Source organism: Pantherophis guttatus, chromosome 2, assembly GCF_059756535.1.
Source record: "Pantherophis guttatus breed Tessera chromosome 2, ASM5975653v1, whole genome shotgun sequence".
Classification (NCBI taxonomy): domain Eukaryota; kingdom Metazoa; phylum Chordata; class Lepidosauria; order Squamata; family Colubridae; genus Pantherophis; species Pantherophis guttatus.
Genome location: NC_142064.1, coordinates 158,999,232 through 159,026,872, shown reverse-complemented (window position 1 = coordinate 159,026,872; position 27,641 = coordinate 158,999,232). Strand labels below are relative to the sequence as shown.

General features: G+C 39.4%; 1 protein-coding gene across 3 annotated transcripts; it reads left to right on the top strand.

Annotated features, from left to right (window-relative positions):
* Window positions 1-6,416: 6,416 nt before the first annotated feature.
* On the top strand, window positions 6,417-25,993 carry DUS1L (dihydrouridine synthase 1 like). 3 transcript variants are annotated; one of them, XM_034412925.3, is made up of 14 exons: window positions 6,417-6,544; window positions 9,029-9,275; window positions 9,861-9,969; window positions 10,330-10,380; window positions 11,085-11,197; window positions 13,445-13,527; window positions 14,159-14,262; window positions 16,630-16,774; window positions 17,377-17,473; window positions 19,350-19,438; window positions 20,211-20,377; window positions 22,493-22,530; window positions 24,578-24,653; window positions 25,502-25,993. In XM_034412925.3, exons 2-14 carry the CDS (start codon window positions 9,036-9,038, stop codon window positions 25,648-25,650), a joined length of 1,461 nt encoding a protein of 486 aa, XP_034268816.1. In that variant the 5' UTR covers window positions 6,417-6,544; window positions 9,029-9,035; the 3' UTR covers window positions 25,651-25,993. The 3 variants fall into 3 exon arrangements, with proteins under 3 accessions (XP_034268816.1, XP_034268817.1, XP_034268818.1); XM_034412926.3 differs by having other exon boundaries at window positions 6,535-7,035; XM_034412927.3 differs by having other exon boundaries at window positions 6,535-7,527.
* The last annotated feature ends 1,648 nt before the right edge of the window (window positions 25,994-27,641 follow it).

Sequence of the window (27,641 nt, the reverse complement as noted above, 5' to 3'; positions counted from 1 at the left end):
TGATTTGATATAGAAGTCATGAGACCTAAAATAGAATGTATAAAAGACAGGTTATACTTTACAAATTACACTTTATCTGGTGTTATGATTTCAGCCTGCAAGCACAATGGACAGTAGAGGATGAGGCACAGGGTTCACCATTAGACCCGACTGTCCTTTAATGTCAGCATTTATTGGTAATAGGGTTTCTTTACAACAAGTCAGGGATTACAAACCTGTAGACTTTAGTACACCATGTGTGTCCTCGGAGCCTCCTGAAATGGGCAGGCCTGAAATGTTTATGATATCAGTTTTGCCCTTACTTCTCCCCAAAGCCCCTAAAACAAAAGTAAGCATTTCAGGTCTGCTGTCTCCACTTCCAGTCACTAGCCACATCCTCTGTTGTCTCCCATGTCAAAATAAGACTCTTCATCCCAGCAATTAGAGTGAATCATCTGAAGGTTAAGCTCGAACAGCACAATCAGATTTGAAAAGGATCCAGTGCTGTGGCTAATGATATCAAGAATATAAAAATGAAGCAGTAAACTAAGGAAATGAAATACGGCATTGCTGAGTCGCCAATGCTGCATCATCATTATACTGAAGTTTGTGGTTGAAATACTTCTCTGATTATCTAAAATATAAAAGTAAATACTTTTACATAAAAAGAATTATCCTTTATTTGGCACGCTATCGGGAGATTCTTCCTATTCATACTGAACACAGGACATGAGCATCTCACATGCCAACAAAACAGTCACCTCAGAACTGAGTGAGCAAAACTACAGGTAGTCTTCAACTTACAACAGTTCATTTAGTGACCGTTCAAAATTACAACAGCACTGAAAAAAAATGACTTGTGACCGTTTTTCATATTTTCACACACTTATGACCACTGTAGCATCCCCATGATCATGTGATCAAAATTCAGAAGTTTGACAACTGACTCATCTTTATGACCCCCTGGGGGTCATGTGATCACCTTTTGTAGCCTTTTGACAAGCAAAGCCTATGGGAAAGCCAGATTCACTTAACAACTGTGTTACTAATTTAACAAACGCAGTGATTCATATGGCGAGAAAGGTCATAAAATGGGGCAAATTTCATTTAACAAATGTCTCACTGGAGAGGCTTCCGGTTTGGCTTCCGTCATCGCCAGATGGTCTTTTGGGACCGCCAGCCCCGTCGCCTGTAAAGAGCCGCCCTTACAGCTGAGAGGCGGCTCGAAAAACTCGGTTTCTTTAAGGAAATGTGAGGAGAGCCGGCGAGAACAGGTAGAGCCCTCTGCGAAGTCCCCAGAGTTTTTTTTTACTCTTGGGGAGGAAGCAGGATGAGGTTCCCTATCCAGCTCGCCACTGCTCCGGGCTTCGGGAGAACTCTGCGCTTTGCAGAGCTAGACGATGTGACCAACCTAATCAGCAAAAACTAACAGATTGCTTGAATAAGCAGGATGAAATCCGGATTTGGGATTCTAAATTGCAAGTATTTGTAACAACCCTATGATTGATTTTAAGAATGAAGAAAGAGTGAAAGGGGAAAAAAAAAAGTTTAAAATGGCAGCTGGCTGAGGCTTGAGAAGAAAGCTGAAAGCGAAAGTCTTTCCGTTTGAATGGTTTAATATGCTACAAAGTATTTGAAGCAATAGTGCTGGCTAGAAGAGAAGAGAAAAAATTCTGTTTCATGCTTCTTCCTTCTTAGAGACTTGATATTGATATTGTGTGGAGAGAAGACTTTTTCTTTAAAGAGTCTGTTTGCGTGGCAGGATGGCGTTAAAACTGACAAAGCCAGACAACCAAGCTGGGAGGGGGGGCTCCCCCCATTTATAAATCACAAGAGCAATTTTTGAGCTTGCAGATGCAGAGAATGGTTTTAAAGACTTAAAGGAATTTTTTGTGGAGGAGTTGGCAAGACATGATGAGATTATGAACCAGAATCTTGAAAAATTTAGACAGGAAATTAAAGAGTTGGTTCAACAAAAGTATGATAACCTGAAGCGCTATATTGTAACAGCTTTGAGAAGCTTTTCAGAAGTAATTATAAAGATGGATAAAGATATCAATTTAGAAATAGAGTCTAAAATGAAGGTAGCTGATTATAAGATTCATAATCTGGACAATAAAATACCAAGAATTGAAAATGACTTGACAATGATTCAAGAAAATAGCTCAGAAGTAGAGTCTAAAATGAAGGAAGCTGATCACAAGACTTACAATGTAGATAATATAAAGCAAAGGATTGAAAATGAAGTTACAATGATGCAATTCAGATCCATGGAATTTGCGATCAGAATGAGGGGAATAAAGGAAAATAACAGGGAGGACTTGAGAAAGATGTCTGCTGAAGTTCTGGCTGTGATTTTAAAGGTTAGTTTTGAAGAGGTATTCTGTAAGATTGATAAGGTCTACAGAGTAAATTCTTGGGTGGCAAAGCAAAGACAATTGCCTAGACATGTGGTGATTTATTTTACTGATAAAGGAATAAGAAATGATATTGTGCAAAAGTCTTTTAACTCCACTCTAGAAATGAATGGAATGAAGATCTGGATATATAAAGAGCTGCCGTCCAAGATGTTAAAAGATAGAAAGGACTTTGGATTTTTGGTGACTGAGCTAAAGAAACAAAACATCCCATTTAGGTGGGATGCTCCAGTTGGTATAATATTGAGATATCAAGGAGAAAGATATCAATTAAATACTGTTGAAAAAGCGGAAGAATTTTACTACAAGGTTTTTAAAATGGGCCCAACATCTCCACGTATGTTATCAGTGTCAGGAATACAGGAGGGGGATAAAAAAAAGCAAAATGAACAAGAGATTGAAACTCAGGCTAAGCAGATGGAGATGGAGGTAATGGAAAAACAACAAGTTATAGAGGGCTTTTTGGATGAGCCGCTTTTGGATTCTCCTATAGAGGCTATAGCTGGATCACCTATAAATATAAGAGAGGCGGCTTTGGATCTCGATTTGATGTCTTATCAAGTTAAAGACCAGCATGTAATTCAATCAGCTGATATACAAGTCCTAGAAAGGCAACCAGGGTGGAGATCTAAACCACAACAAGTTAAGAAAAGAAGAAGCAGGTTCTACAAAACTAAAAATTTTTAAACTAAACAATTCTTTTTTCGCCAACAGATTAATGCCAGTTATTTAAGAGACGATTAAATATAATAAGCGGGACTTATAGAAGGCAGATACATGAAAACATAACGGAGGCAAATTACAGACTTATACTGTTTTGAGAAGAATAACAGATCTCTGCAGTGCTGGTGTCTTTGGGATGTGGAAGATGGCCTGTGATTGAGTGGACTGGAACTTTCTATTATGGACTCTATGAAAGATGGACTACGCATATGTTGAGCTACAAGGCAAGAGAACTATGGAATAGGGGCATGCAGATGATCTGGTTGTTACCCTAACGTGGTTGTTGGAATTAATAATCTAGACAAAAGACATTACAGAATATGGATTATGGAATATAAATATAAAGTCACTCGGGGTTTTTTTTATATATACAGAAATACTTATCAATGATGGGGGCAGATGGTAATTGAAGATACTAAATACACTGTTGGAAGCAGGATTTGATGTTACCCGAACATGGTCGATGGAATTAACAATCTAGTTGAAAGACATTACAGAAGATACTATATGGAATACAAATTTAAAGTCATTTGAGGATTTTATTTACATATGGAAATATCTTTTAGTGATACGGGCAGAAGAATAAAGATATTAAATATATTATGTATGGTAGACCTGCAGGAAAGTGGGTGAAATAAAATTGATATGGTACAAGGAGATAGGTTAGGTTACTGATTGCTTTGTTTAGGAAAACGGATGTTATGTTTAGATATTAATATACTTAAAAGATTTGAATTAAGAGATATACGTATGGGGGTGGAGGAAATGGGTAGATTATGAGTAGAATAAATGACAAATTAGGATCTATTATATAGTTTTATAGCCAAATGTTGTTTTGAAATGTATAGTATACGGGGGATATAATAATAATGTTAGAAAGAAATATTTAGCACATAGGGGGTGGTGTAAAAGGGTGGTAAAGTATTATATAATGTGATATCAATTTGGTTTTCATCTTGGAGAAGCCATGGGGGAGGGGAGGGGGAGGGGGGTTGGGGGGGGAAAGGGGGAAAAATCTGTATTTGAAAAACTTTTTCAATAAAAAAAAAACAAATGTCTCACTTAGTAACATAAATTTTGGGCTCAGTTGTGGTCGTACGTTGAAGACCACCTGTATTATCCCTTTCTAACTTGATTCTGGCCATGCTACAAAATATTCTGGGGAAGATTATATTTCTGCTTTGCCCCTAGGACCGTGATGGCAAACCTATGGCACACGGAGCCATATCGGTGGGCACGCGAGCTCAGCTCCCCTAGAGGCCCTACGGAGGCTGGAAACGGCCCGTTTCCCGACTTCCGGTGGGACCGGAAGGCCTGTTTTTCACTCTCCCCAGGCTCCAGAGGTTTTCTAGGAGCCTGGGGAGGGCGAAATGGCGTTCCCCACCCCGCCGGAGGCCGGAAATGACCCGTTTGCCAACTTCCGGTCTCACCGGTAGGACCAGAAGGCCGTTTTCGACCTCCCCAGGCTCCTAGAAAGGCTCTGGAGCCTGGGGAGAGCGAAAAATGGGCCTACCGGACCCACCGGGACATCACATGCCACCCATTAAGTGACAGGGCTGCAGTGATCTGAAATGGAGCCAGGAGAGATCCTGGCTGACTTTTTGGCAGACCGCTAAATGAGTCTTTCCTCCAAAGGTGCTTTTTCTGGAGGCAACTGGACTTATTTTTTTCCTCTGAAGATGTTTCATTTCTCATCCAAGAAACTTCTTCAGCTCTGACAGCACAGCGGGGAATGGAAGGATTTACATTCCTTGCAGACAGCTGGTCATTTGCATCCTTTTAGAGGGTCATTGAAGCACTTGGAGGTTAATCTGTGTCTTCAGGGTCACCCAAGTAGTGCTCCTGGTTCCTGTAGTCTGCAATTTTTTTCTTTGGAAATCAATTCATACTCCCACACCATTCAAAGTGTGTTCATCCCAAATTGTATATATAAAAGTCTTAATAGATGTCTTAACAGATTAACAGAGTTGGAAGGGACCTTATAGGTCAGTGATGGCTAACCTTTTTGCCGTCGCGTGCCAAAAACAGGGGGAACAGGGCAGGTTGCGCGTGCCCACAGCTGTAATTCAATGCCCCTTGCACCCACACGCATGCGTGTGTGACCCCCCACACTCCCCCCGCTTTTGGCATGCAACTGCAAAAAGGTTACTGGTGGGCCCGGTAGGCCCGTTTTTCACCCTCCCCAGGTTCCAGAGGCTTTCTTGGAGCCTGGGGAGGGCGAAAACACCCCTCCCAGAGGCCTTCTGGAGGCCGAGAATGCCCTCCCAGAGCCTCCGCATGAGCCCTGTACTTACCTGGCATCCAAAACGGGCTGCATGGAGACTCTTGGGAGGGGAGGGCGGTGTGGGTGGGGCCAGCCAAAAATCAGCTGGCCGGCACGCACATGTGCGCTAGAGCTGAGCTAGGGCAACAGCTCGCATGCCCACAAATATGGTTCCGCGTGCCAGGTTCGCCATCACGGTTATAGGTCATCCAGTCCAACCGCCTGCTCAAGCGGGAGACCCTACACCATTTCTGACAAATGGCAGTCAAATCTTTTCTTGAAAGTCTCAAGTGATGAAGCTCCCACAACTTCCGAAGGCAACTTCCGTTCCATTGGTTGATAGTTCTCACTGTCAGAAAATTCCTCCTCATTTCTAGGTTGAATCTCTCCTTGATTAGTTTCCATCCATTATTCCTTGTCTGGCCTTCTGGTGCTTTGGAAAATAGCTTGATCCCCTCCTCTCTGTGGCAGCCCCTCAAATATTGGAAGACTGCTATCATGTCTCCCCTGGTCCTTCTCTTCACTAGACTAGCCATGCCCAGTTCCTGCAGCCGTTCTTCATATGGTTTAGCCTCCAGCCCCCTAATCATCCTGGTTGCTCTCCTCTGCACTTTTTCTAGAGTCTCCACCTCTTTTTTATAGTGTGGTGACCAACTATATGGTCTGTAAGTAGAAGCCCAGCTGCCTCCAGGAAAAGCACCTTTGGGACAACCATGACCTGGACGACTGGGAATCTCTACAGAGTCTTTCCTCGTAGCCCTAACTATATTTCTTTTCGTCAATTCTCTCTTCCGGGGAAGCCGACTTTCCTCAGCTCAGTCCTGAGCGACTCTACAACTTTCAGGGAGCTGGGAAGGAACGGGGAATTATGGCCCCTCGCGTTCAACCGTTGATGTCCTTGACTAATCCAATCGCCTGAATTCACTTACGCGCTAAAACACAAATTTAAGCCATAAGCTACCCGACCCCTGCTAAGTATTATAAGTATCGCCCCGCGTTAAAGGCAGGAAGTTCCTCTCGTCGTTTTTCCTTCCGGCAGAGGAGGGAGGCTTTGCCGGGCGGCCGGGAAGAAGCCGCCCGGCCTCTTTCTTCCGCGCCGTCGTTTCCGAGGGGGGCCGGTTCGAGGTTACGCCCTCCCACGCGGGCCGGACTGAAATGACTGGTGCGTTCTCTGAGGGGGGCTTAATGGCCCCGCCTGGCCTCAGCCACGGCGTCTCAGGGTCGGGTGCAATCGGGCAGAAGAAGGGCTTGGGCGGGGGGAGGGAAGGGTTGTTGGGGGGCGGCTGAGGCGCCGGAGAAGGGGAGGCGGGTTGGGCTCCTGGCCTGGTTTTTATTATAGAGGGCTGCCCTCTTCGAAGAGCAGGGCTGGGAGATGAGCTCGGGGTTTGGGCTGGTTTGGCCAAGCGGCAGGACCGTGAGCGGGGTCCCGCTTTGTAACGTAGCGCCTTTCCGCCGCCGCCGCTGCTTTTCGAAAAGATGAATCTAGATGGAAGCCGGCATGGGCTCCCCTTGCCGGATGGAGACCACAAGACACCTTTCACAGAGCACCTCGCGCTTTCCTCTCTTAGATAATTCTAGGAAGTCTCCCTATATAGGCTAGCTGGCTTTCCCCGCCAGACCTAGTAGAGACCAATGCTCTGCCAACATCAAAAGGTAATCCGGTCATATTGAGATTGGTTCCCTCACCTTGTAAAGATGATATGCCAGCTCTGTCGTTTATCAGATAACAGGGCTTTCTTTATTTCCCTAAATAGAAATATTTTTTTGGGGGGGGGACTAATTGCAAAATATGTGAATTTCACACACAAGAAACATAGCTGAAGAGGAAATAACTCACTTGTCACTTATACTTAAACTTTGATCTGGCAGATCTGGTTTCCTTGCAGACAAGAAGATAGAAGTGTTTCATAGAGCTGTTTTTCTAGTTAGCATTGTTTTAATTTGATCTTAATTCTCAAGATAAAATTAATAAGCTCTGGTAGGGCAAGTTAGATTACTGAGTAAGGAAAATAAAATGTGGTAAATTGTAGCGTTATAAAGCAGGATCTACAGAATCATAAAATAGTAATCACAGAATATAAAAATTGTAGGAAATGGATCCTAAACTATAGAATCCTTCCTGTTCAGCAATTTTGTTAACAAATGGTAAGTATATAATTTAAATAATATAGTTACTATGTAGTGGACAATCCCTTAAATATGAGTCAGCAGTGTGCTGCAGCTGCCAAAAAAACCAACACTGTTCTAGGCTGCATTAACAGACAGATACAATCAAGATCACATGAAGTGTTAATACCACTTTATAATGCCTTGATAAGGCCACACTTGGCATACTGCATCCATTTTTGGTGGCCCCGATGTAAAACATGTTGAGATTCTAGAAAGAGTGCAGAGAAGAGCAACAAAGATGATTGGGGACTGAAGGCTAAAACATAACAGTTGCTGGAATTGGGTATGTCTAGTTTAATGAAAAAAAAGGACGGGGTGGCATGATAGCAGTGTTCCAATATCTCGGGCTGCCACAAAGAAGAGGAAGTTAAGCTTATGCACCAAAGCACCTGAGGGCAGGAGAAGAAGCAATGGATGGAAACTAATCTAGGAGATAAGCAACCTAGAACTAAGAAGAAATTTTCTGACAGAACAATTAATCAGTGGAACAACTTACCTCCAGAAGTTGTGAATGCTCCAACACCGGAAGTTTTTAAGAACTTTTAAGAACCATTTGTCTGAAATGGTATAGGGCAGTGATGGCAAACCTTTTAGGCATCGAGTGCCCAAAGTGCGTGTGCCCGCTCAAACTGCAAGATGCGGGCTCATGCGTGCAGGCATCTCGCACATGTGTCAGCACCCTGCCCAAACTGCAAGGCGGTGCATGTGCACCCATGCCCCACGCATGTGCAGCAGAGACCCGAAGACCAGCTGGCCGGTTGTCAGCATGCATGGCAAAGACCTGAAATAGCTGAGGCGACAGCACGCATGCCCACAGAGAGTGCTCTGCGTACCACAGGTTTGCCACTACTCCTGAGCAGAGAGTTGGACTAGAAGATCTCCAAGATCCCTTCCATCTCTGTTATTCTATTCTAATTCTATTCCTATTCCATAATCTTAAATATATATTAAGGAAATCAACCCTGACTGTCCTTTGGAAGAACAGATACTGAAGCTAAAGCTCAAATACTTTGGCTACCAAATGAGAAGAGAGGACTCACTGGAAAAGATCCTAATGCTGGGATAGATTGAAGGCGAAAGGAGAAGGGGACGGCAGAAGATAAGATAGTGTTATTGAGGCAGTGGGTATGCGTTTGGGCAGATTCAGGGAGACAGTGGAAGACAGGAGTGGGGGAGCTGTCTGATGTGCTGTGGTCCATAAAGTTGCAAAGAGTCGGACACGATTTATTGGCTTAGCAACAACAACAAATATACTTTTAAGTGCACAACAGAACTCTGGATCTTTTTTCTTTTGAATGCTCAGTGTTGAGCATTTGACTACTGTATGTAGATGTTAAGAACAACACAAATAATAGATTGCAATAGTAAATGGGTACCATGTGACAAGTTAGTTGTTGAGTACAGTTAATGTATAACATAATAACGTTTTAAGATGAATAAGAGGATATTAACATTTACTGTTTGTATTTCTTTCCAGTGAAAGGATGATGCCCAAACCCAAGGGCTTTGAATTTTGGAAAAACACACTGAGAGAGGCCCGTTTTGTGGTTGCTCCCATGGTGGATCAAAGCGAATTGGCTTGGAGACTGTTAAGTCGCCGTCATGGGGCCCACCTATGTTATACTCCTATGCTGCATGCTCAGGTCTTTGTCAGAGATGCCAATTATCGTAAGGAAAACTTGTATTGTGAAGTGTGTCCTGAAGACAGACCTTTAATTGTACAGGTAATACTGACCAGATGATTTCAACGGGCTTTCATATCTTTGTTGTGTAGTACATTTTTCTGCATTGTGTGACAATATTTCAGAATTAATTTTAAAATAATTAATGCACCTACTCAAGGGCTAATTTCCATAATCCACAGACATTTATTATAGCGATAAGAATTGTAATCTCAGCATGTGTGATATACGTGTTAAGATGTTGGACTAAGACAAAGAAAACTTAGGTTCAAGCCCATCCTCAGTCACTCATGCTCATTAGATGACTTTTGACCAATCATTCTCTCCCAGTTAACTTATCCATCATGGTGATAGTTGTGGGAAAAAGGAATGCTGTCATGATGAATCAAAGAGTATTTAACTGGAAAGTTATAATCCGATCTTGTCAGGTAGTCACAACAACAACAACAATATTACTTAAATTGGGGAGGACAAGTATATAAAATATTTTGTCATACTTAATAACGCAATATAGAAGGTGTTTCGTAGCATAGTGACATTCTTTTATAAATGTGTTAAATGCTTCTGTTATTTTGATGTTAAAATAAATGCTTAGCTTACTATTTGGTTTATATATCTCTTTTACAGTTCTGTGCCAATGATCCAGAAGTGTTTGTCGAGGCTGCCTTGTTAGCTCAAGACTACTGTGATGCAGTAGACCTGAATCTGGGGTGTCCTCAGATGATTGCAAAAAGAGGTAAGCATAAATTGGAATCTAAAGTAATTTAGGCCACAAAACTGCATTTATTGATACATGACCATCCTCCCTTGAAAGGAATGAGTTAGCAAAGTGCCATTAAATCCAACGCCCTCTGACTAAATAAACAAATGCTTGTAATTGTGAACTCTCTAGGAAAAGCCATTTTATAGATTATCTTCTACTTCCTCTACTCCATGCGCAGTCATTTTTTCTAATCTTTTTATTTCTCCAATATATTCTCCAACTTTATTCTTGAGCCTGAGGAGAGGAAAAAAACTGTCTACTGCTGTGGCTATTTTGTGTATCTAACATTGGGCCAGTTCCTGTTAGGCCGTAATTCTTTGGATTTTCTTTTAGGTCACTATGGAGCATTCCTGCAAGAGGAGTGGGACCTTCTCCAGAGAATGAGTAAGTCCTGAAAGTTCTTGAGCATTGGATGGGATGGGAGGAGAATAGAACCAAAATGCATTATATTTGTCCTTGGGGCTCCTGCATAAAGATTTATTCATAACACTGCATCCATCCTGTTTGGATGAGACAGCAAGCTATAAACATTGATTTTGGTAACTGGTCCCTCTGTCTTGACCATACAACTAAAAATAATTCTATAGGGTTTGCTGGATGCAGGGTAATTCCAGCAACAGTTAACTGGACTGTATCCCCATGCTTCTGATGTGGATATGCTGTCTTGCTAGTTATGACTAGAAGAAGAAGGCTACAGCTAATGATAAAATAAAACAGAACTGACAGCTGATTCCTAATTGCCCAATGCAGGACAGAAGAGTCACTGAGTTGAAAAGGTGCAGTAGTGAATATGGTAGGCCTTTGGCTCATATTTTTAAAGTACACTCATTGCTTTGGGGTCACTGACACAGCATTATCCATCCACTATAGATACTTCTTTCATCCACAGAATATTTTTGCAAATGTAGAATTGACGCACACAGAGACAGTAGGGCTAGTAGTTAATTATTCCTGCAATAATGTATACATGCAACAATATATGCTGTGCAGTTAATGTATGCAGAGTACCAGAAAATGGGATTGCAGTTATTTGTTCTCCTAGTAATGTAACTTCCGGATTCAGCCAGTTTCTTTCTCTTGCTTTCCAGTTGCATTGGCTAATGAAAAGCTCTCTGTACCTATTACATGCAAAATCCGTGTTTTCCCAGAAATTAGTAAAACTGTGAAATATGCTCAATTACTGGAGAAAGCTGGTTGTCAAGTAAGGAATTCATTACAGTCTGTTTTGATATATTAATTATATGTATATGTACATATATATCATGCTATTCTCTCTCAGCTTAACTGTTATGCAAAGTTCAGAAAAGCAGGAAGGGAAATGTAAACCAAGACATAAATCAAACATGAGAAAACGTTAATTTACACTAATATTATTCACTCTACTTCTCCACATTTTATCCTTGAAAACCCCCTGCTTTCACCACATCTGTGCATAGTTTCATACATTGCCTTTAGTTGATTCAACTTCTGTCTTTTTGAGAATGACATAAAATTTATTCAATTGTTACTTTTCAGTTTTCTTCTAAGTTTGTTCACTTATATGTATTGGCTATTTGATATTCATTCTCTCTATACATGATCAAACCATATCAGCATATTTTTTTCATATATACAATTAGTCACTTTGGTGTTCAGCCCACATTTGTTAACTACTCATTAATTCTTGACCACATTTGTTCTTATTTTACAACCCTTGCTTTTTAAGTAATCCTTTTCCCCCTGCATTTAACTTGTTTCCATGTTTTTCTTGACATAGCCAATTCTCATTGAAATGGGCAAATGTATGCTATTACTCATAGTGAATTTTGCTTGTTCCAACAAACATTCACTCCTACATCAGAAACATGGTCTGGCTGTCAGCATTTACAAATTTTAACATTTCCTCTCCATTTTCTAAACCTTAGTAAACATTCTACCAAGGTATGCAAATTCTACTCCTTTTTGTTGCTGTTCTTTAGAAATTCCCTGCAGTTGTCCAGTCTGTTGGTTAAATGCAACTTGGTCTGTAATTATTCCTCATTACATTATAAAGTCAGTTAACTTTTACTGCTAACACAACAATTATTTGGGTTCAGAGCCAACAATATAGGATTATATTGTAATGCTTTACATGGTAGTGTATAGGCTCTGGGTTTGCAAACCCCCCACAGTCATTTCGGTGGGATGTTACAGGCCTTAGTCATACTTGTGCCATATGCAGCATTCTGCCTAATTAATACCATAGTAAGATTAATACTGATAAATTTTGGCATATATGACAAATGCAATTAAAGCTCAGTTTTAGCTCAGGATATCTAATATGGCCAAGGTACTGCTGATCTCATTCCACTAACTAGGAGGTATTTGCAATATAATAGCACACAAATCAAGATATTTAATATGGTTTGATGTCAGTAACAAGTTATTAATTTTCTTAGATAAAATAGATACAGATGTTCCATGTTCCAATAAGCTTATTTAGTACTTGAGGAAAAATATTCAGATAGTCCTCGCTTAACAACTGCCCTGTTTAGCCACCATTCAAAGTGATGACGGAACTGAAAAAGTCACTTTATGACTGTTCCTTATACTTCTGACCATTACAGCATCTTGACAGACATGTGATAGTTTCAAGCACTTCACAACTGGCAGGCGTTTACAGTTGTTGCAGCATCTCATGGTCACATTTGCTATTTGTGCACTTCACAGCCAGCTTCCATCAATGGAGAAGCTGGCAGTGAAATTGCAAATTGCAATCACATGATATCTTACTTCATGACCATTGGTGATCTGCTTAATGACCACAGTGGAAGTGAGGTCATAAGTCCATTATGATCACATGATGTGTTGCTTAACTGTCACATTGCTTAGTGATGGAGTTCCCAGTCCCATTTGTGGTTGTTAAGCAACTTGTGCAGGTAGTCCTCGACATACAACCGTTCGCTTAGCAACCATTTGAAGTTACAGTGGCACTGAAAAAGGTGACTTATGACCGGTTTTTACACTTATGACTATTGCAACATCCTCATGGTCACATGATCAAAATTTGGGCCTTTGGCAGTTGGTGGGTATTTATGATAGTTGCATTGTCCTGAGGTCATGTGATCACCATTTGTAACCTTCCCAGCTGGCTTCCAACAAGCAAGGTCAATGGGGGAAGCCAGATTCACTTTATGACTGCATGATTCACTTAACAACTGCAGTGATTTGCTTAACAACTGTGGCAAAAAAGTTATAAAATGGGGCAAAACTCACTTAGAAACTGCTTGGTTTAGCAACAGAAATTTCAGGTTCAGTTGTGGTCCTAAATTGAGGACTATCTGTAATGTCATCTGAAGAAATTAGATGTGGAATTTGGAATTCCTGACTATTTGTTTACAAAAACCCAGCTAGCATTACAGAGAAATGAAATATTTTCTAAGATTGTTTGTCTCATTCACACTGAAAGACAAATGCAATTTTGTTGTAGCTTCTAACTGTCCATGGGCGCACTAAAGAACAGAAAGGACCTCTTGTTGGTGTGGCTTCCTGGGAGCACATACAGGCTGTGAGGTAAATACCCATAGCTAACCTGGGGAAGGGACCCTGTGCTTCTGAAAGTATATAGATTGATTCACTGTATTGGTATCTCATCTTTTAGATAATTACTGCCTCCCAATGGGTCCACATGAATTAAAGCAAAGAAATGGACTCTTGTCATTAAATTTACTTTCTGCAGAAGGCGAGATTTATTAGAGAAGAGGAATAGAGGGGCTAAGAAAGGCAGGAGATTAGTTTCTCACAGCCAGAATGAAATGAAATTGTGAGCCACTTATTGGCATTTAAGTCAATTTTCCTTTCCTGTTACTCTTTTTTGACTATCTGTTCTTGGACTATGACATCTTGACCAATGGGAAAGGCCAGAGGGTTCTGCCCTTTAATTCTCTGAGCCACATAATTATCAGTAATTATCAGTAGGACTTGAATATTTATCTTGGAAGGAATATTGTATCTTGGAAGGGAGAGACAAGGTTCTTGCTTTTGGTCCTCAGTTCAGGGTACGTTAGGAGTTTTTTTTTCTGGGCACTGAATGCCTTCAATTTAGAGAAAATATTGTTTGGTGAATCTAAGAGTTTGCTGCTCTTAAAAGGTTTTGATTTCTATTATTTATGCATTACCTTTCCTTTTCCATTTGCTGTCATAGAAAGGCTGTAAAAATCCCTGTTTTTGCAAATGGGAACATTCAGTACCTCAAAGATGTGGAATGGTGTATTCAGAAGACAGGAGTTCAGGGCGTGATGAGCGCAGGTAGGAAAGAAAAAGAAACTGTTCAATCTCACTGTTGAGATTAAATGATACGAAGTACTCTTGCTCATAGTGTGGTTATCTGGTGTTTCTGTTGCTTTCATTATCCTTTAAAACAGTGATTTAAATCTTCCGAGCAGAGATCAGCGGTGCCAGATATGATAAACATAGGTAATCCTCTGTCAAGACTCCTGGTGACTTTAGGGACATGGTGATGCAATATTCTTGCAACAATAGTGAAGTGGATTTCTCATTGCTATTCTAGTTGTTATTTCTTCCAATCTGGAAGAAAATCTACTGTACAGACTTGGTGACACATCCAAACATTAATATTGACCATTGGAAAAATAGGACAGTTACTGTAGTGGATAACTCACACAAAAGGCACCAATAACTGAAGAGGACTCAAAATGATTAATTTTTAAAGCTAGCAGTTAATAGCACTTAGACTTATATACCGCTTCCTGGTGCTTTACAGCCCTAAGTGGTTTACAGAGTCAGCATATTGCCCCCAACAATCTGGGTCCTCATTTTACTCACCTCAAAAGGATGGAAGGCTGAGTCAATCTTGAGCCAGTGAGGATTGAACCCTTGGCAGTCGGCAGAGACATTCGTCTCTTGCATCCAGATGAACCAGGAACAAGAGCTCCAAGGCTTCATAGGCATTACATGGAACCTTGATGAAAGAAAGCATATGCATTAATAAGGAACCCATAATAAAAAAAATGCTTTTCTACTGATAACTCTAAGGAAGACATGGGTATCATTCATGGCGTGAAGACTTAACAGGCGCATCCTTTAGTGCTTTAGTTTAAAAAGCAGAGGAGATAATTAATGCTGTACAACAAGGGTTTTTTTTAAGTGGTTTGCAGGCCAAGGAACCTACTAGTTTTTTTTAAAAAAAAAAACTCCTGGACCCCCTGATTTGGTAGTAAAGCTCCAGTGATAGAAAATTGGCTGGGTTCAAGTGGTCTTTCCCCCCCCCCCTCAACCCCTTAGTCTTTCAAGGGATCATATCAAGTTCTTGGGGAGCCCTGGGTTCCATGGAGCACAGTTTGAAGATATCTGCCATACAAGATTTGAATGTCTGGCTATTATAACATGCTTATTGAATAGTTTATTTAAATATGAATTTGAGTTTGCATATAAAATCTATTGTTTTAGATGGAGAAACAAAAGATATGAAATACGGTTGTATATGCATATTAACACCTCTTAGCTTGCATTTGGATTCTGGAAGAGAAGTGCTTTTCCTGAAACATTGGTGATTATCCAGGAGTGTGAAAATGGTTCATCTCAAAATAGTTTGATCACAAAATTTTGCAAAGCGTCCTGCTTTCAAGCAGTTAAGAGGTATTGAAATTTATGTATTTAATTTATTTATGAAATTTATGTGCCACTCATCCCGCTATCGAGCAAATATGGGCGGCTAATGAGTATTTTGAACTTGAAATGCTTCCACAATGTGTGAAACAGCCCATTTTGTAAAACTCGTGCTTGAAAGCAGTTTAATATGAAACATTTTGTACACCCCTCCCTATTAATACTAATGAAAGTGATTGAAATCTTAATTTTGAAAAGTCGGGGTAGTCAACTAACTACGCTAATTGTGAAGTTCCATGAAAACATCAGATAAATAAGGCTTCACTAATTTCACAGAAGAGGTAAAATAATAAATTAAAACAATTTCTGTTCTGAAATAGCAAGAAATGGATTTTAATTTCATGTTGAGAAATATGAATGAGTGAGCAACATACAGTTAGTCGTCATCAATCTTAATTGGGGTTAGCAATTCCATTACTAAGCAATGCAGTTTTAACGTGAAACATCACATAACAATGCCCAACTTACCTCATCAGCTGCGGTTGTGAAGTGAATCATGCAGATTATTAAGCATGACATGACAATACCGCAACTTGCAACTTCCTGCTGGCTTTCGCATTGACTTGCTCGTTGAAAGCCGGTTGTGGAATTCGTACATGGCAATCACGTGATCATGTGATGCTGCAGCCATTGTAACTGCTTGATCACATGACCATGAGGACGCTGCAACAGCTACAAATTCAAGGAGCGGTTGAAATTTTCCTTTTTCAGCTCTGTCATAACTTTGAACGGTAACTGAATGAACAGTCAGTAAGTGAGGACTCTCTGTAATTTAGTCACAAATTCGGGTTTCCAATGTGTGATTGCAGAGGCACTGAGAATATGGAATACTTGGATGACAAGTTTGGAAGCAAGAGAAGGAAGTGCTTAACTTGCTCTCTAACTCCCAGCAGCACCAGCTAATTCCCATTGGGAATCCTTCATGTATCAGTTAAGGCAAAAACTGCTTACCTTTTTTTTTTTCTTTTTTGGATTTTCTTCTTTTAGAGGGCAATCTTCATAATCCCGCTTTATTTGAAGGAAGAAATCCTGTCGTCTGGGAGGTGGCTGAGGAATACCTACAAATAGTACAGCAATATCCTTGCCCGTTGTCCTATGTCAGAGCTCATCTCTTCAAACTTTGGCATCACACGTGAGTGATTCTGTCCCAAAGGTGCTTTTTTTCAGGAGGCACCTGGATTTCCTTGTTTTTTCCTTTAAAGACGTTTCCCTTCTTATCCAAAAGCTTCTTCAGCTCTGACAGGATAGTGGGGAATGGAAGGATTTATATTCCTTGCAGACAGCTGGTAATCTGCATCCTTGAAGCACTTGGAGGTTTATCTGTGTCCTCAGGGTCACCTGAGTAGTGCTCCTGGTTCCTGTAGTCTGCAATTCCCACCCCCCTCTGGAAATCCATTCCTACTCCCACACCATTCAAAGGGTGTTCATCCAAAATTGGATAGCTAAAAGTCTGTAGAGATTCTCAGTCATCCAACTATGGTTGTCCCAAAGGTGCTTTTTCAGGAAGCAAGTCCTGTACCTTTGGGACAATCATGACCTGGATGACTGAGAATCTCTATAGACTTTGAGTGATTCTGCTGTTCGTAGTGTTTTATGAGATATCTCACAGCGGATTTCCACCCCCGTTCATGTAAGGAGCGGAATCTCACAGCAGTTGAGAATGGAAGCTGTACATCTCGTCTGCTAAGATTAGACTGAAATCTCCTCTTCACCACTTGTGTTGGTTTCCCTCAGGTTGCAGGTTCACCAGCAACTACGTGATGAATTAGCAAAAGTGAAAACACTGGAAGGACTCGTGGCTGTCAACAGGGAGCTGAAGTTGCATTGCCAGGTACCAGCTGATGCTTTTTGTGTTGCAGTAGCCCTGAACTTTTCATGGGGAAAAGCTTGGTACTGTAGAACTTCTCTTTGTCAAACAAGATAAGCTAATGTCTCTTAACAACTTCTTATTACTGAAAGTGTGTAATGATTGCAGCAGATTTTAGCCAGTTGGCTTTCTTTATTTCTTCCTATTGCTCCTGGGCTCCAGCCAGGCCCACTGGGTTTCTTAAAAAATAGAGGTAGCAAATAGGTGGGTTAGGTGTTGCCTGCTTGGGGACTTATTAAAAATAGAAAAGGAAGGCAAAGAAGGAAGGAGGGCTCTGCCACTGTTATTGTTGATAGGGACATGCAGAAAGTATGGCATGGGCAGGTGTTAGCAGTAGGGAGTTGGAATAGATTTGTTTTGGTGTCTTTGTGTTGTGGCCCGCCAGCGGCCTGCACGGATCGTGGCTGATCCCGACGAGGAGGCTGGTGTGGTGTCACGCCAGCAGCCGGCACAGCTGGCGCTCGCATCGGACAGCGAGGAGGCTGAAGAGGATGTGGTGCCAGAGGCAGAGACTCAGCCAGGGCCTTCAGAACCTCCAGAGGCTCCTTCAAGTGGAGAGAGCGAAGTGGAGGAGCCTCTCCTCAATGCTCGAGCACGCAGGGCTGCCAAAAGGCAGGAGTGGTTACTCAGGAGGAGGAGGTCTCCTCGAGAGTAAGGCTTGAGGATAATTGGCCACTCCCTTAGCCTATTTAAGTCACACACTGTTAGTAAGTGTCTTCCTAGAAACAACTCATATTTATTATCAGAGTATTTTGGTTTATCATATCTTGTTTTTTGGGCTGGTTGCCAACCTTTGCCGGTCTTGTTTATTCTTGCTACTTAATAAATTTGATAAGGACCGTTGGTGTGTGTCAATATCCTTGGAAATTCGGAACTGGGGCAGAACACTTTGTGTGAGTAGGGGTAAAGGAATGTGTAAGAAAGAATGAGAGATGGGAGTTGATTTCTTAGAGTAACAGCACTTGTGAGTAAGGTTAATGATGAGTAGGAAAAAGAAGCAGGGTGAATGAATGGTGGGACGACTTCTGCTAAATGGCTGGCTTGCCTTCTGCGATGAGGGCTGCTATTCCAGCATGCTGCTATTTCTCAAAATTCCCTATCCAAGAAGATGAACAATGCATTAACTTCCAGGATTACCCATTTAGTGTTACTTTTATTTAAGGCATTTTGAAGTTCCTTCATCCTCCAAAGGAAACACAATCCTGGGAACAGCCATGACTACATCAAAGAGTTGCACACAAATGCACGTTATTGGAATTAAATCCAAAGCAATGCACAAGCATAGTATTTTGAGACTCCATTTTCTAGTTTCATCGAATGGCTTAATACCGGAGTCCCCAACCCCTGGGCCATGGCCCACTTCTCGGCCTTGAGCCATTCAGAGTCAGACAGTGGAATGGGCGCACTTGCATGAGCAGTGGGCGAGCACGTGCGCATGCACCATTTGCATGAGCGGCAGGCGCGTGTACCTGACGTACACCTAAATCAGTGTTTCCCAAACTTGGCTATTTTAAGATGCATGGACTTCAACTCCCAGAATTCCCCAGCCAGTATGCCTGGTTGAGGAATTCTGGGAGTTGAAGTCCATACATCTTCAAAGGGTCAAGTTTGGGAAACACTGACCTAAATGGAGCTGCACATGCGCGCTTGCCTGCCACTCACACAGAACCATCCCCTCTACCCCTCCCCCTGCCGGTCCGGAAAGTTGGGGAACTCTGGCTTAATACATTGTTATGCATTGGTTTTATACATTGGTTTTATTTTCATTTTTGCTCTATCAGGCTAGGCTGGTTCTTCCCTATAAAAATTGTATTTGTCATTGCTTCTGCTCTATATGTAGGAAGAAATAGCGCATTTGAAGGAAGAAGAGAAGCCAAAGGGAGGATTACCTTTCTTTCACTGGATTTGTCAGCCATACCTCAGACCAGGGTGAGTGCTTGTATTGCATTGTTAATTTGTCAGATTAATTTGTGCAATACATACAGTTTATCAAAGTAATCCTGAAGGTGAAGGAATATAGTACTGGAATGATATCTTAAGAAGCCTGTCCATGGCACTCTGAGTTTTTTTCCCACTCTGCCATGTAACAAGAGCTGTAATAATAATTGCAACATGTGATATTTTTCCTCTGAATAGCCATCCTTGTGTGTATTGAGGTGTACATGTTCGTTACTCCTTCGGATCTGAGCATTTTCCTCTAGGCTTGTTCCACTCTAATGCAAGAGAGAAGGGTATTTCTACTCAATACTTAGTGGAATTGCTTTCTGGAGCTTAGCTACTTGGAAATAACATAAATGGATGTCCTCAACTTTCTTTGTTAATTAGAGCAGTAAAGAGGAGCATCGTGAGAAACAACATTTTTCAAGGAGTTGATGTTGAAGTGAATTTTTTTAAAAAAACTTATTTGGTTTACCCTTCCATCAGGATAGGAAGAAAAAAGGTAGTTGGCAGACTATTTTTTCCTCTTTAATCTCTTTTTATATAACCATTTATAACTGATATTCATCAGTGTTCATCCATTCAGTCTTCTCTCACATGACCTCATATCTTTTCTACAATGGAACAAAGATGGCAGGAGAACATGGGGTATCTCTGCTTTGTTATTTTTAAGGCGTTTCTGTAGGGTCCTAAATTGGTGGTATTAGCAAATAAAGTAATTGTTGCCTTGCATTTTAGATGTTTACATATTCAACCTTCACAGGCCTAAGGAAACGTGCAACAAAAATGCCCCACCTGTCATAGAAGGAACTACTCGGGGGAAACGAGCTCTGGAGGATGAAGAAGATGGGAACTCTGATTCTCTCTCAAAAAACAAACAAAAGAAGAAGTTAAGGAATCCCAACAAAAGCTTTGATCCCTCATTAAAACGTAAGTTATAAAGCTGCATATAATATAGTCGATGGGTATAACTGTACTAAAAATAGGAGCATCAGGCATTTATGTTTCTAAAATATCTCTTTTCAAGCATAGGGAACAGAATTTCTCAAAATTTCTGCAACTACAGGTCACCAAATAAACATTTGGAAAATGTGGGGACTGTGCAATTAACAAATAGTCCTTCTTTGTATTTCAGTGCATGGCAAGGGTAGATGGAGGGACAGGGATTTCTTAGCATCAGGTGAGACAATAAAGGAGTAGATGCCATCGCTATGCTGGGAGAGAGAGGGTCATATTTGGCCAGAGTTTTACATTTGCTGCATTTTAAGAGCAATTAAAGAACAGTGGTTTAAGGCACGGGAATACTCTCCTATTTGGAGAATGGCAGTAGCCTGATTCTCGCAGTGCTTCAGAAGATCATATTCTTCACACTGGGTGTGTCATTCCTTCTCCAAACTGCACATCCCCTTCTCATGATGCTTCAGAAACCTTCTCGTCTTATCCCGGTCTCATGGGAATGGGTAAGTCTGCCATTCTTTAAATAGTGCACCCATTCTCACAACACTTGGGAAGCGAGGTAGCCAAAAGGAGGGAGAGATGGGGAAGAGTTCCAATTGCCGTGTCCCTATGGTCGTAAGTGTGGGCATGCTGCCAGGGACCCAATATTTTGATCATGTGACTGCAAAGGGGTATTGTAACAACTGGAAGCATGGGTCATAAGTCCAGTTTTTCAATGCTATTCAGCTCCTTTGAATAGTCGGACAAATAGGGCTACCTGTAAACAGTGCTATTTAGAAAAGTTTAGAAACCAAATTTTGAATAGAGACCATCCTTTTTTAAAAATTAGGCATTTCCAGGCCCTAACAACAAAAATACCACAATTTACTATGATCCAGATTAACACTCCCAAGGATAATTTAGTGCAATTTTGGAAAAGAGATATTTCCAATGGTGTCAGATTGGGAACTTAAACCTGGAGAATATGGAACAATGGGAGAATTAACAGCATATATTCACAATAGAAGTTTGACTAAATTCAAGCAAGAACAACTTCAGTGTATAATTATACAGCACGGCAAATTTAAACATTTAGAGTATGTTTTTTTAAGGGGAAAAAGAATTAATTAAAAGATCTGAAGTTAGAAATAAGTGAACAATTTAAATCTTTATAAATATTACATACCGGAGTGTAACAAAAGGGAAGTTAGAAACTAAATATTTCATTAACAATGCATATCAATAAGTTAATTAATCTATTGATAAATTTCCTTTTTTCCTTTTTTTCTGTTGGATGATTTATCTTTAAGTAATAAAAATAGACAAGCATAACATCAGATTTCAACTCAGACATGTAAAAAGACCTTTAAAAATATGTTGTTTTTTGTTTAAAATAATTCAGTGCATTCTGCTTTTTATGGTTAACCCTTTATAACAATATACTGAGCACCAATTATACAACTTTTACAACTTCTCTGTCCACTTACCGATATTTTTTCTTTTTTTAAATGCTTGTTTGTTTTTGAATGGTTAAATAAAAATACATGCTACCATGTTAGGGGAATAATTGCATCACAAATTTTGATATTCCTGAAGTTTTGGGACAGAACAAAAGCACTGAGCATTTTCCAGGAGTGGATCCTCTGTTGGTTGTGGAATGTTTTAAACTGTTGTTTAAAGTCTCTGTAAGAACAGTTTTAACTGACAAATGCAATCCTTAGTTGTCTTGTTCTCTATATTTTCTTTCTCTTCAATAAATCTGTTACATCTTTTAGCTAATAGTGGAACATTTAATTTCAAAAACTATTTGAGGCAACATCTTAATTAGGCCAACTAAATATTGCAAAACAGTTGCAAGCAGAAATACTATCCCTCTCTTTTGTAACCCTGTTAGCTTTAAAAAGGTGTTGCCTTCAACAGGTATTATATTTTTTTTATGGCCAGCATCTCTTCCTAGGTTTTTATTTAAATTAGGGTACTTTAAAAATCTCTTTTTAACTATTTTTTTTTCAGAATTGATTTTAAATTCAAGCGATAGAAATTGTATGTCACTTACTAGGAGAAATGTTTGAAATAACCTGAAAACTAATTCATTTTTCCTTGTTTCAGCTAAATATGCAAAGTGTGATCAGTGTGGAAATCCAAAGGTGAATCTTTAAACATTTCATTAATGTGCTAATTGTTACAACTTGGAGTGGAATGATAAATGCTTAAAAATCTTGTATGTTGAGCCAAGGGATCTGCTGCAACATTAGTTTCAATAATATTCCTCACAGTAAAATTGCAGTCTAAAAATTTAAATGATTGAAACTATTTCATCCTCTAGTCTTTAAAATAAAGTCATAAGCAGTATGTTAATAAGAAATCAATTATCATATGCCTTCGTTATAGGCTTAAATGCTGTAAGATGCTTGCTTGGAAAGGTAGGCCAAAAAAGCACTGTCTCCAAGTCAGACTTGACTCCTCCTGGTTTCATGAACACAACTATACAGCTTTCTTAGAAGCCATACAGCATATCCCAGTCTAACCTACAGCCCTGTTATTTTCTAGAAGATTCCCATGCAAGTATGAACTGGGTCTGACCCTGCTTGGCAAAATCAGTTTAGTCCAATGAAATATCACTGGTAGGTCTTAGAACAAGGAAATTTTACTAAGTTATCTGGAAATGTACTGCCACCTACAGGAAGCACTTTATACCACTTCTCTTAATTTTAAAAACCTTCACTACCTAAGCACAGTACAGCGAGTCCTCACTTAACCAGTTGCCTCATTTAACAATTGTTGATGTTACAACAGTGTAAAAAAATTGCTTTTGCAACCATCTTCGTATTTATGACTGATGCCGTGTCCTACAATGACATGATCACCATCTCTGAGCTTGCAACAAGCGGAGTTAATACAGAAGGCGATATAAAATATATCACAGTTACGAGATGTTTCACTTAACAACTGTGGTGGTTTGCTTAACTACCAAAGGAACAGTGAGGTCATAAGATTGTCATGGTCACATGATTTTTGCTTAGCAACTGTGGCAGTTAGTGATCGAGTTGCTGGTCCCAATTATGGTTGCTAAGCGAGGACTACCTGTAAAGAGAAGCATAATGCTACCCAAATCTATGATGGATTCTTTAAATTTTTCTGTATAGAAGGAATAGATAGACTAAACAAGAAGGAATAGATTTATATCCATAAGGGAGTTGAGTCATAAACCATCTGCTGTGATTGTATGAATAATCAACTACTGGATCTTGCTCTCTTTTTCCAAAGACATAGACAAATAATACAGTAACATCAACATCTGCCCAAGAAAAAAGATGGCATTTATTACTGCCTGTGGTGGGATCACAACTGACTAAGCATTTGAGTTTGTTGTGCTTTTGGCTTGTGTATATGTATATATTTTATTGGTCAGTGGGCCTAATAGATTTTACTTCCACCAGATTATATAAATTATTCTAAAATGGTATTCTAAGTCTAAATCTAATCCCGACTTCTGAAATACAAACGTATCAGTAACTCTTTTCAGCTGGTGGAACATTAGCTATTTTCATCTTGGGGAAACTTGTGATCATCGGGATAATCCATAACCTGCAGTGTTTCTTGACACTGGTCTGTTGGGAGAAAAAAAAGGGGGGGGGGGCAGAATTCATGTATTAAGGTTATTTTTCAGTAGGATGTTTCTCCCAATGTAGGTGTGGTTTGTCTGCACCATAAAGTTAATATCTTAAGTCCACACCTGTACAGCTTGGGAATAGATGGCTATTTTGTCCAAATACTTAGATGGGTGAGAAGCGTTGGCAAAGAGTCAATGTTTTAATGATAGTGATGTGATGTGATTTGTCATGGTGTGTAAGGCTTATCTAGATTCTTCTAAAATTGATGTGTCCAGTTTGTCGCTGTTCTAGATCTTTAAATAAATCTCCATGACACAGACACATTTTAAAAGGTTTCAGCAAAGCCTGGGAGGCTTTAAACAGATGGATATCCCACTTTTAAATCTTGCCCTGTTTTCCTTGATTAGCAGTAAATCCTATTAAAGGGAGGATGAATTATCTTTTTCTTATGAAATGGCAGTCTATTAAGAGTTTTTTTTCTCAGTTTTTAGATTCGTTTCACACTTTAGTTCAGACTACATAGAACTTACTGGCAATGTGATATCATATGAAAAATGAACTAATTTGCATCTCTTCCTAGGGTAATAAGTGTGTATTTAATCTGTGTCGAGGCTGCTGTAAGAAAAGAGCTTTCAGAGAGACAGCAGATTGTCCTGGTGAGTGCCTTTGTAACCAAAACTCAGTTTTTCAAAATAACAAAGTACCAAATTTCTAAAGGAAGGAATTTTAAAGTATGTTGCATGATTTTATACTTGTAAACATATAGCTTACATTTCAAATACTATTTCCCAAAGGAAAATCAGAAATATTTCCTGGCAATAACATGCTTGATTTAATAAAATCAAAGCAGATTTTCTTACATCTTTACCAAAAAAAAAAAAGGACTTCATCCAAATTATAGCATGACAGTTACATCCTTTATTCCCCAAATAGCCCTAAAATGTATTAACCACAGTCAGTTAAGGTATGATCCTGTATGTAAAATTTAGTTTCAAAATAATTCTCTCTTTTGAAATACTAATTACTATCTTTTTTAAAAAAATAACTGTTGTGGTTTTATTTTCATCTGATGTATGTGTTTTAGGAGCTAAATTGTAAGGATTATTTTTAAAAAATGTTAATTGTATGAATTTTGAAAGCCACATTACTTTTAATACAAAAGTGACATTCTTTAATCAAGTCATACAAAAATAACTCTAAGAATCAGATCAGCAAGTGCTCATGAATAAACATTTCTGTAACTTTTATAGAGAATCCTGTCTGTCAAAAAGAGATAAAATTACTGGGCTTTTTACTTTCCCTTTAAATAATCAACTGTGCAGTGGCTTTTAAAAATGATTGTCTATCCCATTTTAGCCATTTGATCATAGTAATAATGCCATTTGTGTTTGGGATCATTTTAGTTTTCTGCTCAATACAGCAACCTTCTGAATGGAATCTTTTCCATTTCTTATTCTTCAGCTGCTAGCCATTCAGGATGTATTGTCTTTGTTTGCTTTTTCAGGTCACGGTCTGCTTTTTAAAACCAAACATGAAAAGTCTATTTTGTGGAAAAGTGGCCAATCCCATATGGAAAATATTAAGCGGACAACACAGCAAGGTGAGGTGGAGGAAACGATGTTGCTGAAAGAGGCTATCAATGGTGTGGCATGAAACCTTGGAAAGCCTTCCTGGATCTTCTGACTGCCCTCCCTCCTCCCTCCCTGGGCCAAAGAAACCTCTGCTTCCAGAACACAGCTGTTGACACCACAAGGCCTGTTTTAAAATTAATGACAAATTTTACTTAAGAAAAAGTTACTTTCTCAGGGAAAAGTCCTGTAATGGAAATAAAAGGATGCAATTAAAGTTTTCACGCTGTGTTGAAAAGACTGCAAAGACTGAGCCAGAAGTTCTGGCCTTACAATGCTGCATTGGAGACATCTCTAAAGATACGACTTGCCTGTTTTAAACTTTATGTATGGTTTTAAAATTGGCAAATAAACCTTTTATAAAAGTAGTTTTCTGGAATATTATAACTAAAACACAGTTAAGGCACAGTATTTATGAACTCTAAATAAAAAAAATTAAAGGTTTGCTTGAAGCTGGCATTGGGCACAGGCAGGAGGATATGTGTAAAAGGACAGTAAAACTCAAAAGAGGGAAGGCATAATTAACAGGACAATGGACTATTGGATTTAGATTTTTATGTTTATAGCTTAATGAAAATAGTGTGTCTGCAACTGCTTTTGTTGGAAAACTGCAAATCAGCAAGTCAAATGATGCCAAAAATGAAAGCAGCACATTACGTGTTTCATGTTGATTTTGAACATTGAAAAGACAATGTTTCTACTACTGGCACAGAGGTGGGTAATCTATGGCTCCTGACCTAACTTGGTACTGCTGTTAGCCTGATTTCCAACTTCCCTTTTAAAATCCTATAATGATAGCTAGTTGTTCTTGCCTTGCAATCTGTTAGTCCAGGAGGGAAAATAGGAATTTCCACTGAAGTTTAGCTTTTGTCCTAACTTACTTGCCCAATCTTGGATACCTCCAGTGGATTATCCCTTAAGAAATGTGGTCCTAATAGGATAAAGAGTTACTCACCTTTGTGATGAATGGTATATTAGAGCAGGTTATATGCATCATAAAGGACATTGACTAAGCATAAGCCCATTCTTTAATAAATTACTTGGGAAAGAGTTATTTGGGCCACTTACTAATCCTTTTCAAAGGAGACAAAAAGAAATAGATTTCATTCTAAAATAGAAATATGAAGTTATTTGCTTTCAAGAGAGACCAAAGTTTTGAGCATTCTGTGAGTTTGTCTGTACATCAACTCATGAATATTGACATGTTTGTGAACAAATATTGCTGAAAGAGTAATTCTCATAAAAACCCACACACACCTCCACTCTGGATATCAGATTAGGCTATTAGGACAAATTAGTGTTTACCCTTATCAGACTATTGTGATTTTTAGAAATAAAAGCCATTAAATTAAATGGCTGTCCAAGTAAATGTTAGTATCTTTTAAATATTTGGGCACTTGAAGAACCAGAAATAATTTAGAGTAAAAAATCTTGTTACTATATTGTGATCCAGAAAGATTTTCTTCTAACAGCTTCATAAATTATTTTAGAATAACAATGACATGTCCTGGGTTGCATGCTGTTTACTTAACGAAGAGCAGTCCTTGAACTTGGAAGGCCATTTGGTAGAATGTTGCAAAATACAGCAGATGGGACTAGCTATATTTTCTATGTAAACAAATTAAATACAAATACAATATTACTACTATCCAGTCATTAATTTAAATATTTTCTCCTTTAATTTTAATCAAAATTACAATTGGGTGGCACTATTTGGAATCCTTGGTGGGATAAACTTCTCACGAGCTTCAGATTGTGCCACTTGGGAACACATGCAAGTACAGTAAGTATATTGTGATTTCTCTTCAAATTTCCATTTAGCCTCACAAATATTGTCATGAGGAAAAAGCCATCTCTTGCTGTTTCAACTACAACACACTTGTTTCTCATATGTTGGTCTTATCTGACAGAACACTGTAGAAAAGGTTTTTGTCATAATTATTTTAAGAACTGAACACAATCCATAATTTCTGATGGTTTTCATATTCCTTCACATTGTGCTGCAACTTTTTGCTC